Below are 16,189 nucleotides of genomic sequence, written 5' to 3'. Positions count from 1 at the left end.
TAGCAATTTACAAACATCCATGAATTAAACTTCACAATACCACTTTTGAAGGCCTGTCTAAACAACCTTATCTTTTGGAGGAAAAAGCTAAATGCCTTGCGTAGGGTCATGCAATACACCTGTAGCAAAGCCAGAACTGAAACAGATTCCCTCCAGCCCTGAGCTTTAAATGCTGGAGCACATTTTATCTCCAGTCCTAGAGACACAAAGCATGAGGACAGAATACTAGGAGAATAAGAAAAATTTGAGAAGAAACCTAAATTTAGATTTTCAGCTTTCTTAGTTTGCACAAGTTGAAATAGAAACCAATGGTTCATAGAACTTTGCTCCAATATGATCAGAAAGCAAAATTCACTCTACTCAGGAGACATCCCTATTACTGTTCTGAATCCATCCTGATCTGTGATCAAAAAAATGTAACTTCAGTGTAGGAGGAACGGAAGAACAGAAATGAGGAATGGAAAAAAAGCTGCTGTGGGCCAGCATTAAGTGAAGACTTGCTGCAAACTTCCTCTGCTACATGACTCTAGAAGCACTGGGAACTTAAAAGGGGAAGGCATGTTTGCAGCCTGGGAAAGCACCTGTAGACGGAGCTTTCTTAATCTACTACCTAAGCAGTGTGAAGAAAGAGAAGCAAAGGGCCTTTAAGTTAAGTAGCTAAATCAGTTGAGATTAATTTAATCTACAACTGTACAGAGCCAAATTTTCCACTATCCATTTATCCAAAAAACCCCACAGAAACAAACAAACAAAACCCAAACTACCTGTAATCACCACATAAGTATCCAAGCCCAAACACAAACCAAGAATTTCCAAAGCTATCTCCTGATCCGGAGCAGCTACAGGTCTTGAAATACAGTGAATTAAGAGAGCCGTTCTAGTTCATCAAGAAGGTTACGGACAGTCCAGCCTTGTAAAAGGAATCTGATCAAGGCACAACAGCATTCTTAACGTGGATAATTTTGTTTCCACCTCAGAACATTCAGGGTCAGAAGACAGTAAAATGACGGAAGACATTCAAGCACAGCTCCTTGAATTTTTGAGATATCTTTGAAAATACTACAGAAGTTGCATTTTTTTCCCTTTAACATAGCTTTCACCCAGCACTGCAACACAAACAAGATGGCACACCTCTTTGCGCAGGTGGCCTCATTTGCCAATAGAATGAAAAACCTGGAGACTTCATGGATAACAGAAGAAAAATCACTTCAGAGAAACAGAAAAAACCTTCAATTATCTCAATGATGAAAACAGAATTAAAGTTACTGGCAGATCATCACTGAGTGAAGCAGCAGGGCAAGCTCCACTCTCAAACATCAGTGTTGAGAAGGAACAGAAAGTGTGCTAGGGATGGTCCTACCCTTTATACAGTCTTAGCTGGAAACACAAAGTGATACAGCGTTCTTGAGCTCTTAATGATAACTTTTTGGGAAACTCTCCAATTTCAGTATGCTTAAGTGTTAAAAAACAAATGTGTAAACCTGGTGTGTAAGAAAATTTTCTTACTAACAATTTGGACAATAATTTATTACCAATATCTAAAATAAAATATGTGCTAGACCTAAAAATATTTTTAGAAGTGCAATTTCTTAAAAACCATGCATACCTTGCAAAACTCTGAGTTTATAATAAAAAGATCAAAATATATAAATAATTTTCTGAAGTACAGATTCAGATAAAGTTGGAGAAAGGTGGTAACATTTTCATTCATACTAAGTATGCATCACAGGCAGATTTTAATGAAAAATACTAGTATGCTTCAATTGTGAGTTACAACATTTAACTACTAGTCCTTTGGAGAACACCAATTACTATTTTATGTGCTAATTCGGACATGATCTGCAGAACTTCCAAGTGACATCAATAGATAGCTTATTTCTGGTCATAATGGCATCTAAAATGAACTTACGAAACTTTGAGATCCCCCTCAGAGTTTTTTTCTGTCCTGGTCAGGCACTTATAGAAGAAACTGCTAAAAATGTGTGTACGATCAGCAAGATGTTTTGGCACCTTCTCCAACAACAGGTATCTACCAAAGAAAAAAGAAGGAAATTATTAAATTCCTTTTCTAGAAAGTACCATTACTGATAAAAAAAAAGGACAATTATTTTAATGACTTATCATAATCAAGTTATGCTTACTATCAGTTGCCTTCACAGCCACTAATCATGCCAAACTTTTCTATTTTCAATATGCACATGGGTGGACATCATCAGAGTACATAACAGCCAAGCAACTGCTAAGAATACAGTTATTTTTTTATCTCAGATTTGTGCTTCAGTATCGATGCTTCTGAATGTATTTTTAGAGTTAGGTTTCTAGCCCTTGCAATCAAGACAGGCTTGAAAACCTAACCTAGTATAAGCCTATGGAGTGTTATACAAAAAGCATAGAACAGTTCAGCACTATGAATTGTCCATTTTACTTCTACAGGTTATGCATGTGAAAGTCAAGAGAAATATTCTACAGGCACTCATTCTGTATGATTTTACTGTTGATCATTTTACTATAAACATCAGCTTGAGTGTTTATTCTGTCATCCTAGAAGGCCACAGCTCTCATAATTGCAGTCACGCTAGACAAGGTGCCTCCAGCTTCACCTGATGATTTGGGCAACAGAAACATACGTGACACAGCTTGCAACACAATGAAAAATGAGAATGTGGGAGGTCTAAAAAATTTCAAAAGCAGAGGGGTTTATGCAATGATTGTATTAAATTCCTTTATTCAAATCTTCCTTTTCTGGCGAGATGAAGCTACAGCTATTGAGAGGACCATGCTGCATGATTTATTTTAGTTTACAAAAAAATACAGGTGGCTTTGCTGTAAAACCACATTGAAACACTCTGGTACACATTTCCTTTCCCACTCCTCTAGACAAGAAGTTTTAACTGGCTTCCTATTGCTCACAGTTACCACAGCCATGCTGGATGCCAAGCAAAATGGAATTCTTGCAGACAACCTTCAAAAGAGCCAGAATTCTGCTTAGGTTTAAGTAAGCACAGGGAAAATAAACCTCAGCTTTAGGAAATAGTGGCCCACAATGCTGGTTTTGGAAAACTTGCTTTCACAAGCAACTTTAGCAGGATGGCATGAAGCAGGTAAGCCAAGCACAACTTCCTCAAGAGGTATTAGCTGTGTTCCTTTCTGCAGGAGCTGTGTATCAGAAGGATTCCCGAACTCTTGCACAGAATAGCAGAGGATGCTCCACTTCATACAAACTTAGTAAATAAACTACCTAGTACAGACCCTCTACTTTGTTCAAACACCTGCCTAAAACTGCTCAGTACGTTTTGTTCTGTTAGGTCACCAAGAAGCTTTCCCCCCCCCCAGCTATTCTGTCTGGATTACATCACAGCCCTTTAGAGGGACAAGAAGAATAAAACTGAAACAAATGAAACTGCTGAGAATACATAAAAGCTTTAAAAAAAGCACCCAACTTACAAATTCATCGTACTGTTACTTCTAAAATTGTTGTACCGTATTTAGTGACCAACATTTACAGTAACATTCATGTCCAGATCAAGTCCCAGAAAGAAGGGTACAATTAAGGCTGTGAATACTTACTTAAGATAGAAATCAATGATGACATCATTGAGAAATTCTCCATATTCTAAGCACTCTAGGTCTTCTCTTGTGACTCCCAGTCCTCCTTTTGCAGGTGGGGGTGGATAAACAATTAAACTAGAAAACACAAATCACATTATAACAGTGACAAACTGTGTTTATATGGCATTCTTCTTAGCATGGCTGTTCCACATGTAACAGGTTTTCTAGAAAACCTGTTAAAAGTGGTAGTTCTCAAAACTGTTGACTAACTCAAAAGTCCTTTACCATTTCTTCCTCCAATAGTTAAGTGTTACAAAAGAAATATGCACCCCACTGCACACTGAAATTTTGAGAAAACTTTTGAAAAGAAGATTATTTTTACCTTCATCTTGTTTTTCTATTTTTGATAAAAGTAACTGACAAATGGCTATAGAAAATGGGAAGAAATACTAGGGGACATATTCTCAAATGGTATGAATGAACAGTGATTTTCTGTTCATTAAGACTCCAATAAGGACTCCCACACTTCTAAGCAGGAAACTTGAGTTTACGCACCATGCAGGATAATGTACTGTAAGTGGTTTGAAACTGTCCAAGTTACTTCTAACGCTAGTATTTAAAAGGTAGTTAAAAAGCTCTAGATTAACAACCGTATTACTTAACTGGAACCATGAACTGAGCATTTTTGCTGTTGCAGAAACAAAAGCAACTGCTATACTGTCAGTAAAAACAGTGATGATGGCAAAAGGCAAAAGTCCTTAAGAGCAATTTACTTCACTAATGTTTGCAGTACTAGAAGTATGAGGACTAACAGGCTAGTGCAGACAGAACTGAGGCATGTGAGTGCTCTCATAGTATCTTCCTGCATGACACATTTGTGTGTTCTCATTTTCTAATGTTTTTTGTCAACCAAGTTCCTGTACTAACTAGGAAATTGTATGACAAACTAGTTATAAATAGATTGAGTGTGACACAACAGTGAAAGAAAACATTGTTTAGATTTCAAAAAAAAGGCTCAGCTTAAGTTAGCAATAGTTTTCCTGTGATATGGACTTAGATGGACACTCACAGAGGCCATGAGGTCCCTACCCTCCCACCGATGCATCCATGATATGAGCTTGTAGTCACAGTTCAGGTATTCTCGAATTTCTGTGAGATTTTCTGTCATCCTGTAACACACCCATTTTGTCTGTTAACTATTAACTGGAAACAGGAATAACTACATTCATACTTCGTGATATTTTAGATTTCTGGAGCATCTTTCACACACCACTTTCAAATCAACTAGAGAATGCTTTTATTCCTGCAATTTGTTTATTCCATTTGTTTTATTTTCACCTTCTCATTTATATGAAATATACTTACTTCTTAACTGCTCCCGTTTCTCTTACTTCTTTCCATTCTTCATTCAGTGCAGAGGACAGAGAGATAGAATAGCAACCACTATTCTGTTTATTTGCAAGAGCATAACTGGGCCTGACCACTTTTGGTTTTGATTCCTACCAGAAAAAATCCAAACAATAGTAAAAAGCATTACACAGTTCGATATGCAAAACAGAACACACAAAAATGAAACCTGAAGCCCACAGGAGTACCCTACATCACTGAAGAGGAATCTTGCTGTAGAACAGAAGTCTAAACATCAGTATTTAGGCAAATATGCCACTGCTCAGACAATAAAAAAGTTATGTCCCCTTTAAAATGATGACAGGTCTTCATCTGTTCATAACCTCTCTCTAAAACAGTTTAAGCATTATTCAGCCAAGTGATGCAGAATTGGTTTTGGAGAAGAAACAGGACCTGAAAGGATGGAGACAAGTATCAGACTGTCTTACTAGGAGCTGTGTATGCTTGGAAAGTTTGAAAATCTAGTTCTTAACAATTTGCCTAAAAATGATACAGATTTGAACTGGCTGGCTCAATTTTTAAGTTCCTAGTTTCATAGCCAGATTGACCTGTTGTCCCCATGCTTTTTACTAATGGGAACAAACATATGTAATTTCTGAAGTGACAATGATGTGGGGTTGAGTTGAGACATTTACTCCTCAGAGGGAGATGTATCAACACATTAACTTGCACAGCCCCATCTCCTCAGCAACCTTAGGAATCATTTCGCATTTCAAGCTGTGGAGCCCCCACAAGAACGTCTAGAGGTGTCTGGAACAAGCAAGATGCACAGCTCCTCCTCTGCTACACCCCTTCACTTCCAGCTCAACTGAAAAATGGCTCTATCACTCATTACTTGATTAACTCCCAACTTGCTGCCCTGGAGACACCACAAGGGAAATCCTGGTGGTTCTAGGCATACGCAACTATAAGTCAACCTAAAGCTTCAGTATTTGTCACCTACTGATGAGATCTATACACTATCCCTCTGTGGACACAATCTAGTTTACTGCAAATCTTGTCCCATTGTGAGAGAGAAATAACAAACATAATTGATTTTTTTTTTTTTGAGCTATGGATTAAGAAAGAATTTATTTTCTGCAACTGGCTGATCTAAAATTTACTAGAACATGTGAATGCCGACAGGTGGTGATGAATCAAGCAACAGCTACTCACTAACCTGAACTGCAGGCTCACGAGCATCTGAGGTATTCTCTTTTGGCATACATTGCTTTAGTAGATCCTTACTGTAACTCATAAAAGAGCTCTCTTCAGGAGAAAGGTCCTTAAACAAGGGTAATGCTTGCTTCAAAGACAAAAAGTCAGGGAGATCTGGTGCTCTGTTCTTCTTGCTCACATCTATCATCAGCTCAGTCAGTCTGTCTTCTTCCCATTCTGTGAGTGGTTGCGACAGTTCAAGAAATACAAATTCACTACATTCAGCTGCAAAAAAAGGAGAGAATGGATAGTATTAACTATTAGGTTATGTGATAAAAACTTGTCTGCACACCCACAAAGGAGCATAGAGAGACAACGGCAGGAGGGGGAGCCCAAATAATACCCTCCCAGGCCATCACAGGGGCCATCAGCCCACCAAAGGCCCACCTCCACAAGCCCAGAGAAGCACGGGGGCACAATGGCAGGTAGGAACCCGAATTAAGGACTGGGAGGAAGGGACACCCGCTCTGGGCCCTTCCCAGGGCTGACCCAGGAGAGCCTCAGCCCCAGGGTCCAGACCTGAAACCCATCAAGATGAGTCAATGCCAGAGCATTTGGGCTGAGGGGGGGGTTGCTGCTGGGGTGTACGGCCCACAGGATGGGATGCAGGGGAAGAGCATTTGGGGATTGCACAGGACTTATTATGGGATGTTTCAGGGAAGGACCAAAGGCAGGCAAAGGGAGGCATTTAGATGATTTGGGGAGGAACCACTGTAGGAAAACAGAGGGCTAAGGGCATAAAAAGGACCAGTCGCATCTAAATACTTTGCTGGTCAGTACGCTTGTCTGGCCACGCCCTGTGTGTTGATCAGCACAGTCTGTCCTGTCTTCTTGTTAAATTCCTTTCTAACTCTCTTGGGTGAGGAACTCTCTATCTGATGTGTGTGTACAGGGGTCTGAGCACAGCAACTGGAGTGAGCGCGCATGGGCAAGTAAATGTGTTATTGCTAGCGAAGATCGAGCCAAACTAGGTGAATAGGTGAAATGTCCTGGGAGCCCCAGGGGTGAGCAGGCCCCTAAGGGACAGCTCTGGCTGCGAGACTGCCTGTGTACCTCTAAGGATGAGAGCACAGGGGGGTCAGCTATTGGACCAAGGGGGTCCTGGCCAGCTGCGTGCCCGCGTGCGCATGACCGTCTGTACCAGCAACTGGCAGTGGCCTCAGTGGCTTGTATGTCCAGGTGCCAGCAACTGGACAGACTGGGATCCAGGGCCAGCAATGGGGCAGACTGAGTGTCTGAGCCCAGCCAACAGAGAGATCCACTTTGTAGATATGTGCGTGCATGCATATATATATATATATGTATACATATCTATTCTCTCACTAGTGGGCCTCCATCCTGCTCAGCCAGAGGGGGAAGCAGGATGATGCTGTGGGTGCTGTCTGTGTTTGTACGAGTGCTGTGTGTCTGTGTTATCTGTGTGGCCAGCTATGTATATATGTGGTGTATGTCTGTGCTCTGTGTGCTCTACCTATTGGGACTACATCCTCAGCCTTGCTACTGGTTGGACCCGGGGACACGAAGCTACAGCAGCCTCGCCCCTCTCAGGCTGTCAGATCCAGCACAATATATTTTCCTCTAATATAAATAAACCTAAGATTAAGAAGTGCCTCACAGCTTCAGATTCCACTCATTTCACTGGGAGCTGTGTAGCTATAGAAGCTACCCCTAACTTTGATAAACTTCCATCACGTAACTCATTGCTAAAATTTCACACAGTATCTCACTTCAAACTACTCATGTTCCTTATGTAAAGTTAATATTACTTATAATTTTTCTTCATGCAGGTGGTGATTGTACAGAAAGTTAACATTACTTATTTTTCTTCATATAGGTGGTGATTGTACAGGCTAAACATACTGTTAAATTTCACACAGGCAACTCTGACATCATCATTTTGCTAATGTCATTTTCCAATGATTTTTCTAATGTAAAAACCTTGTGTGATTGTGCCACTCTGAATATTTGAGCAAAAGTTATATTCAGTTTTACAGACCTTCACGCTAGAAAAGCAAATAGAGCCAGTCCTTAAGACCCTACAGACTAAATAGCCCATTCGGCCTTTAGTGGAAATTTTCTCCAGTAATAATGCAATGGCCCAATGCAGTCTTGTCAAAGATCAAATAAACCTTTATCTGCCAAGCATTTCATCTAGCATAGACATTACTCAAGAGTAAGGACACTTAAAACATCCCGCTTATTTTAAAAAGGGAGAGATACTTTAGACACAAGCCTAGTTTCAGAAGGCCTCCTCGCACAGATTACAATTGAACTGTGTTAACAAGGTCTTTTTATTAATTAGCGGTGGTTTTGAATCACATTATGTTTGATTTTTCTTCCAAATGCAAGTATAGGGAGGCATTTTAGAAAAGCAAAACTGACCAACTTATCTTTAGAAAGCTATAGGCTTTTCTCAGTATTCCAGAAGCACAACTGTAAAATAATTGCTTTAGTGACATGCCATATATTAGACCTTTTCATTGCATTTAAGGAAAGAGATTACTCACATGGCTTGCTGGTAACTAACTTTCCTAATTGGGTTTCAATCTTTTCTCCATAATCCACAGACAACCAAAGGAAAATTATTGTTGTTGAAGAACAGCCACCATCGCTTCTCCACAAACCAAACCTTCTCAGATCCAGAGTATCCACTGTCAGCTTAATATTCTTATTAAGAGCCACTGTAGAAAACAGAATTTAAAATAACCATATCTTTCACAGCCATGGGTAATTATAAAGTCATACATGTTATAGTAATTACATACTAAGTATGACCAGAGTGTATTAAAACAGTACTTGTAGATTTTATTCCTGGTATTACATAAAATGTGTTGAGAATTTAATACTTAAATCAGTTATATCAAACTATGTAAAACAAAGCTACCAAATCATAACACCAAAAGCTAAACATCTAAATGCAGGATTCTTCATGAAAAAAACTGTATTTTCGCTCAGAATAACCACAGTTAATACCTACAAATATAGAAAAAAAATTGCAAATCATGAACTCCGATTTGCTTTTAGTCAATCCAATTCAGAACTGCTCACAAACCTTCTCCTATAAGATACAGAAACCACACATCAGCTTCAGAAAATGGACTGAATGCAAATCTACAATTATATTCCTCTTAGCTTTATTCAACCCATACATTTTTCTTTAATAAACCTAAGGGTCTAAAACCCTACTCTGAAAAGATTAATGTTTCACCTCCAAAACATGCATAGTCATATTTACTATAGTTCAACACTTAATATATGCAGGAATGTGAGAAGCAAGACCATTAGAACTACAAGTTCACCTTAAAAGTGTAAGAAGCTGCTAGAGTTATTAATGCTTACACTATAGACACTGATACTTCTATTTATTGAAAAATGTAGATTTACAAAATTATTTAACGTCTTTGTGAAAGCAAAAATTATAAATTATTATTATGAATTATTTATAATATAAATATATACTGAGTATTTTAATGCAATACTTTAAAGATATAGTTAAGAGAAGGCTAAAGAAAAAAATTTTCTTACCCTGAAATGGGATCATAATATACTTGACTGTAAACTGAAAGAAGATTAAAAAAATATAAATACTTTGCTTTTACAAATTGATTAAAACAAAGTAAGAACTTTTAATTATCTGCACATCCTTCTTTGCTTATAGCCAAATAAACTGAAAATAATATCACAGAATCATTTAGGTTGGAAAAGACCCTCAAGATCATTGAGTCCAACTGTTAACCTAACACGGCCAAGTCCAATATGCTTAATTTGAGACTTAATACTGCCTATTTCACCTAAAACACCACTCCTAAATACATATTGCAGAATCTAAAGGACAGCAAACTGACTTCCAAAGGTGCTCAGCACTGAGAAATAAGCAGAAAGTTGCAGAGCTGCCTACAGGCTCCTTAAGAAGAAAAAAAATTATTAACACTTGGGACAAGAGGAGCTTATTTGTAAGTACCCCATAATAAAGACTGTCAGCTGCACTATTTGAATTAAGGACGCTATATAAACGGTCCAACACTGGGGTGTTACTTTGCTATTTACGTTAACCTTTGAATTAAAGGCCTTTAAAGTTTCCACTTACACTGCTGCCATGTTAAAAAGACTTGGTTAAATAAAGCGTGTTTTATTGTCACTTTGACAGAAGGTTGTCATATACATTGAGTGAAGAGGGTTCTCCTACATTACCACAGTCCAAGGAAAAATTCCACTTTCCACCTAAAAGTATTGCTTCTAAAAATGTTTTAACTCATCCCTCAAATGATTTTGGCATATTAATTTAGGAAATTTCCTTGAAATGTTTCCACTACTGCATGAGAACTGCTGTACAAAACCGCTGTTTTGTGAAAAGTTGAAATTATTATTACAATCCAAGATTTCAAAATGTCTTACTGCAAGCAAAAAAAAAAAAAGATATATACATCCAAACATTTATTTTTCAATTGCAATATACAGAATGAGCCTGGTCAAAGACCTGTTGAAACTCCTGCAGCTGGTATTCCATTTGAAGTACACTTTCACTTACATTTTTACACCCTGTGAGTAGCATGTTGCCTATGCACTAATGCTTTTAGCGTTGTTTTTATGCTCTTTAAAGCTACAAAACAAGCAATTTTCTGTTTAAAAGGAAAGATTAGCACATACTAAGTATCTGAACTCTGATAACTATGGATTACTTTATTCTAATAGCTGTACTATTTCTGAGAAAAGTAATTGGTGTTTATTTCAAGGGACATTAACTCTAACATTGCCATTATTTTCTGTTAGAATTCATGAAAAGCTTCCTCAGTATGATTTCTGTTCCAGTACAGCATTTATACAGAACCTTTACCTCTGAAAACTGGGGCCATAGAAAATCCCAGTTAGCTTTTCTACTGACAGCAACCCAAACATATGAGGTAATGGACTACACACTCCATCATTTAGCCAAAGGAATTTGATGCAACAATGACCAGAACTCAGTGCTTCCACACTAAGTACCACTAGCTTTGCTTAACCAGAATTTTTTAAAATATTCTCAAAATATCACCATAATAGAACAACTTACCCTAGCAGGACCTGTTGATAACCATTTATATTTCCCAATGTATAGACTGTCAAATTCAACATCGAGTGCTGGGTTCATCTGTTTTCTAGGTGTGCTTCCAGAAGGTAAGCTGATAGGACATTTATCTTCAGTTGACTCTGTTAAAAACTGGAAAAAAAAGTATCTTTACTACAGGGATTTAAATGAGATACTTCCCTCCTGTAACCTTAGGCATTTTCTCTTTACATTTATAAGAGTTTACTCCCAAAGCCAACTTCCATGTAAGAATTCCATATTAAAATGCTGTAAATGTTGTTATGATCATTACTGACAATGTCCTTAAGGGTCTAACAGTGTCTTACTCCACCTCTAAAGTTCGCATTGCCAAGACATAACCTGTGCTCTTTACTAATCTAAAGCCAAGTAAAAACTCAAACAACAGAGCAACAAAAAATACCCATTTTGATATCAGAGGTACAGAATCCAACTCAATGCTTATGATGAAAATGATGCATCTGTGAGAAGAGGCAGCAATGGCTTTTCTGACTTGCTTCAGGATTACAGAGAGAACCCAAATCCAGGTGAAAGCAAGCAGCACAAGGCTAAATCAAGTCCAAAATGAGGCAACAACCTTTATGGCTAGTTTTAGATTCAAATTCCACTGCTAGCCACACAGGAAAGGGAACTTTACCCTATCTCTGTCTGCTGTCAACAGAGATCCTTGAAATTCTCCATGCACTGAATTACAGCAGAGGACTGGATGACAAGAAGAAACTACTGCCTTGAACTACAATCAATATAAAATTTTGTGTGGGGGAATAAAAAAAAACCAAAAACTTTTCACAGACATATGTATCTTCATCATGTTCACCTCTAGCTCAGACTACTATTTGATCTTTCCTGTTTTGCAATATTAAACATTTCCAAATATTTATTTTCAAAATATGAAATACATTGTATGTTGCAAAAACACTCAAGCTTCAGAGCCAGAGATCTTCTCTGAAGACTGTCCAGAATTCTATCTGTGAAATAAATTACTGCAGCTACTGCTTGTTGCTGGGACTAATCACACCTGGTCTAAGCATTTCACTTTTGTTCTAACATGCAAGAAAAAATAAACATTGGAGAAATAAATTAAAGGGTTGGCATAACAACACATAGACCAAAAACTGCATTACCTGCTCTGCATGACTTTCCGTCTCGTCTTCCAATTGCTTTGCTGAGAAACAGAAGTCAGACTGTTGGTCTGTTTCTTTATTGTCAGCGATATTATCCTGCAGCAGCTCTGTGCGTTTTGGTTCAGAAGGTCCATCTTCATCATCACTGGAAAGGACAACTAAAGAGGAAGAAAGAACTATACATATACTACAAGATGCAGACTTGAGAATATTTCATTCATTGTGGATTTCAGATGAGCAAAGGATTCTCTCTTCCAGTACGTAATATTAAAGTACATTGTCCAAACCAGTCAAGGTCTGCGTGCATGAAAGTGTATGCAACAAGTACTGCTTTGTATCTTTAACACTTTTTACCCAAGATCCTCAAAATTATTTGACTATTAAAAGAAACAGGCCACAACATAGCTGCTTCAAAGAAGAGAGAATATTTTTTCTCAGTTTAAGCATCATTAAAAAGTACAAGCTTGGTTTTTCCATAGCCACAAAATCAGCTGCAAAATAAGGACTGGAATTTGAAAATCCTGCTGTCTATCCTGTTTCTCAAGTACAAGACCCTCTACACTCCAGCAGAGGACACTGGCACCAGGCACTGTTCTCTAATCCGCACAATACATTACAAACAACGTGATCTCTGTCTTCAATCTTTTGTTCCATGTGTTTCAACTAGTCAGTCATGCATGAGTTCTCCTAGTACCTAAGCATACCAATAGTAATTATCAGCAGCACAGATACAGTACATACACAGTACATACTTGGGTCAACTGAAACAAGTTGCCGATTACCCCTGCAGATTCTGTTCCGCAGCTTGCTCAGGTACTGTGATGTGTCCATCTTTAATTTCCTGATGGTACTAACTCGTGGTGAAATCACGTCCTCACTGGTGGCAGAAAGCTGTTTCTCTGACAAATTTCTGGGAAGACACTCTGAGCCAGGTTCCTCTGTGCAGCTGTGAGCAGGCCTTAAGTGGTTGTGGGTGGAAGTGTCTTTAGAGTCTCCCTCCAACGGCTGCGGAATACAATCCGGCACCAGAATTGTATTAGATCTGCGACTTTGTCCATCCTCACAGGATGTTCTGTGTCCAGGAGACCAAGTTGAACTCAATCTTTGCTCTTTCTAGAAAACAGGAATCAGAGATGGGATATATGTTTATTTTTTGACATTTCTATGATGGTTCAGATCAATGATCACCGAGACTTAGCTATGTGCTAGACAAAACAAGTGTAGCTTAATGCAGCTGCATTTAGAGCTCAAGTCAGGGTAATTTCTCCTTCCTCGTATTCCAAAGGTTATGATATAAAGGTATGAGGGACAACCTTTTAAAAGTCTGCTATGACCTCCATTCAAACTGAACGAGAAACTATTTCTGATTTTTTAGCAGCTCTCACTGTCTGACACTGACAAGCACCAGTGATGTTCATTACTTTGCAAATGTGTGGCTTCGTCAACTGGGGGAACAGGACTCAGCAACTACCTACTTCTGTGCGGTTTTAATCACAAGGTTACAGAGATGCCTTTATTATATTCAAATGGTTGAATATAAATCACAGTTTGTACTTGACCGACTGATTCCCTCAGTCTCTTTTCTTTTTTTTTTTTTTTTTTTAATTTTAACGACAGATAAGAATAAAACTTTAGGGAAGGGTACGATAGACTGAGGAGGAAGGAGAAAGATGACATCTGCGAAGTTTCAATAACACCAGGTACACTCTGTAATTTTTGTATCAAAGTTCCTAATTAGTTCTATACCATTTGTGAAAGAAGCTTCACTTACGTAGCTAGATGCCTTATTTCCAAAATTGGTTTACTCCATGCTCCCATCTGAAGGAAACACTGTCATTCATCTCTCTCAACCCTGCTGCTACAATGAGCCTATTCTGATGTTGTGGACAGAAGTACATATACTCACTCTTCTTGATGCGCCACTGAACAACTTTCCCTCAGCAGGTATAACAGTGTCCTTACATCCCCTACTTATTAGTATAGTTGTTTTATTTTTGATGTCGCTACTGCTGCTACCGAAGTGTGTGTGCATGTGTGTACACAAACACATACATTAAAATTAAGTGCAACTTACGGACAATAGAAGTGATTTTTCTGGAATGTGTGCATTACAATCATCAGAAATATGGCCACTAGATCTTCTTTTCCTTTTCTCAGAATCAAAATATTCCTTCTGACTAAGAGTGGTGCTGTTCACGTTTCTACGCCTCTTTTCCAATTCATCGTAGTTCCTGTTTTCTGTGTCAGAAAAAAAAAAGTTATTTAATGGGTTATCTTTAAAAACCTTTGTATTTCTTCATATCTATTATGTCTTAAATAAAGTGCATGGAAGCAGATACCTTCCATGATAGTTCTTTCCTTTTTTAATTGTGTGTGGCTGCCAAAATATATTCCCTAAAATAATTAAGGAAAGATTATTATGGCACAATTAGTTAAGATAAGGGTATAACCAAATTCATAGCTCCCCTCAAAGTAAGAATTAGCACTCCATACTCCACAGTCTTTCTTTTATCTTCTGCTGGATGGAATATTCTGTTCCTGGTTCTAATCTGCAAATATTACCAACCAGCATTAAAAAGATAGTACATTCTCCCTAGAGACTCAGCATAGAGCTCATCATTTTTCAGCCGTAAATACAAATCTTGTCATATAGCATAAACATTTCAGCAGGGTACACAAACCATTTGAGCATTCTTAACGTATTACATTCTTGAGTATAAAAGACTTCTTTTATAAAATCAGGATTATAATGGTGCAGTGAGGCTTCCCTCAGTTTCCTCTTTCTTCCACAGATCTGATTCACCATAGCTTTATTCCTATTTAAAAACAGCTATTTGACATATTTTACCATATCTGTAAAAAAATGCATTTTGAGGAAACGCATACACTGCGTGCAATGTCTATTTTATTTCTGTGCTCTCCTCATAATACTAGACTAAAAAAAGAAAATTTCCCAACACTCTCCAAAATTCATATTTAAATGCCAGAGTATTGCTCACTACAAACCTTTCTTCTGCAGCTCCCGCCTTCTAAAAGCGAGGACATTATTTTTTTCTGGTTCCTTAGAAGTCTTGGTCAATCTATACAGATCATCATCTGTTTTTCTCAGGCAACGCTCAGACCTGGAAAGAATATTAACTATGACTTATCTTTAATTTTTGAAAAAATACTGAATAAAAATCCCAACAGAAACAAGTGTTGTTTGAACCACAAACTTCTGCCTCTCTTGTAAGCATGTGGAGCTTGGCAAATGAAACACAAACTAATTCAGTTCCTCTAACAGGTAACACACAGATACTCTAACATTATTAACGAAACGGATGCTTCTAAAAGGCACAAAGAATGAAAATCTGACATGCCTGACATCAGACACTGAAATATTATTTTCCTGTAAAGCACGACTGCAACAAGAACACATAACAAAAAAAAAAAAAAAAAAAAAAAAAAAAAAAAAAAAAAGAGAGAACAACAGTTAGTTGAGTGTATCCTTGCCTTTGTCATGAATGCGGTACGAATGAGGCAATGTAGTATATTTTTAATTTAGATTTAGAACTGCTAATAGAATCCACTGAGTAAGTTCCTGCAACGAGAAAAGATTTGAAATAGAAATTCCTGCTCAAAACGGCCTTTGAAGGAGGTGAGGGGGGACGGGACACGAATGACGAAGAAACAGAAAAGAAACAGAAAAGGATTACAATACAAGAAACTAGGCAACCTACAGGTGTTCAGATGAGTTTGTAGTTTCATTCTAAAAAGAAGGACATACAAGAAAGTAATCTTTTTTATAAACAGGAGAATATATTCAGGAGGTACTGATAGACTGACCTGT

At 37.9% G+C, this 16,189-nt stretch overlaps 1 protein-coding gene across 12 annotated transcripts in view; it reads right to left on the bottom strand.

Moving 5' to 3' along the window:
• Positions 1-16,189, bottom strand: part of SENP7 (SUMO specific peptidase 7) — a 45,773-nt gene that overhangs the window by 9,992 nt on the left and 19,592 nt on the right. For all 12 annotated transcript variants that reach the window (XM_082337710.1, XM_082337717.1, XM_082337714.1 and 9 more), the window contains 11 exons: positions 15,367-15,482; positions 14,435-14,598; positions 13,113-13,473; positions 12,361-12,518; positions 11,204-11,350; positions 9,679-9,712; positions 8,661-8,834; positions 6,116-6,378; positions 4,915-5,048; positions 3,568-3,684; positions 1,910-2,029 (listed from right to left, as the gene is read on the bottom strand). In XM_082337710.1, coding sequence (XP_082193836.1) covers positions 1,910-2,029; positions 3,568-3,684; positions 4,915-5,048; positions 6,116-6,378; positions 8,661-8,834; positions 9,679-9,712; positions 11,204-11,350; positions 12,361-12,518; positions 13,113-13,473; positions 14,435-14,598; positions 15,367-15,482 — 1,788 coding nt within the window. The remainder of the gene's footprint in view (positions 1-1,909; positions 2,030-3,567; positions 3,685-4,914; positions 5,049-6,115; positions 6,379-8,660; positions 8,835-9,678; positions 9,713-11,203; positions 11,351-12,360; positions 12,519-13,112; positions 13,474-14,434; positions 14,599-15,366; positions 15,483-16,189) is intronic.

Source organism: Platalea leucorodia (assembly GCF_965183815.1).
Source record: "Platalea leucorodia genome assembly, chromosome: 2".
Taxonomy (NCBI): domain Eukaryota; kingdom Metazoa; phylum Chordata; class Aves; order Pelecaniformes; family Threskiornithidae; genus Platalea; species Platalea leucorodia.
Note: the sequence above shows the minus strand (reverse complement) of the source record. Positions and strands in the feature narration are given on the sequence as shown.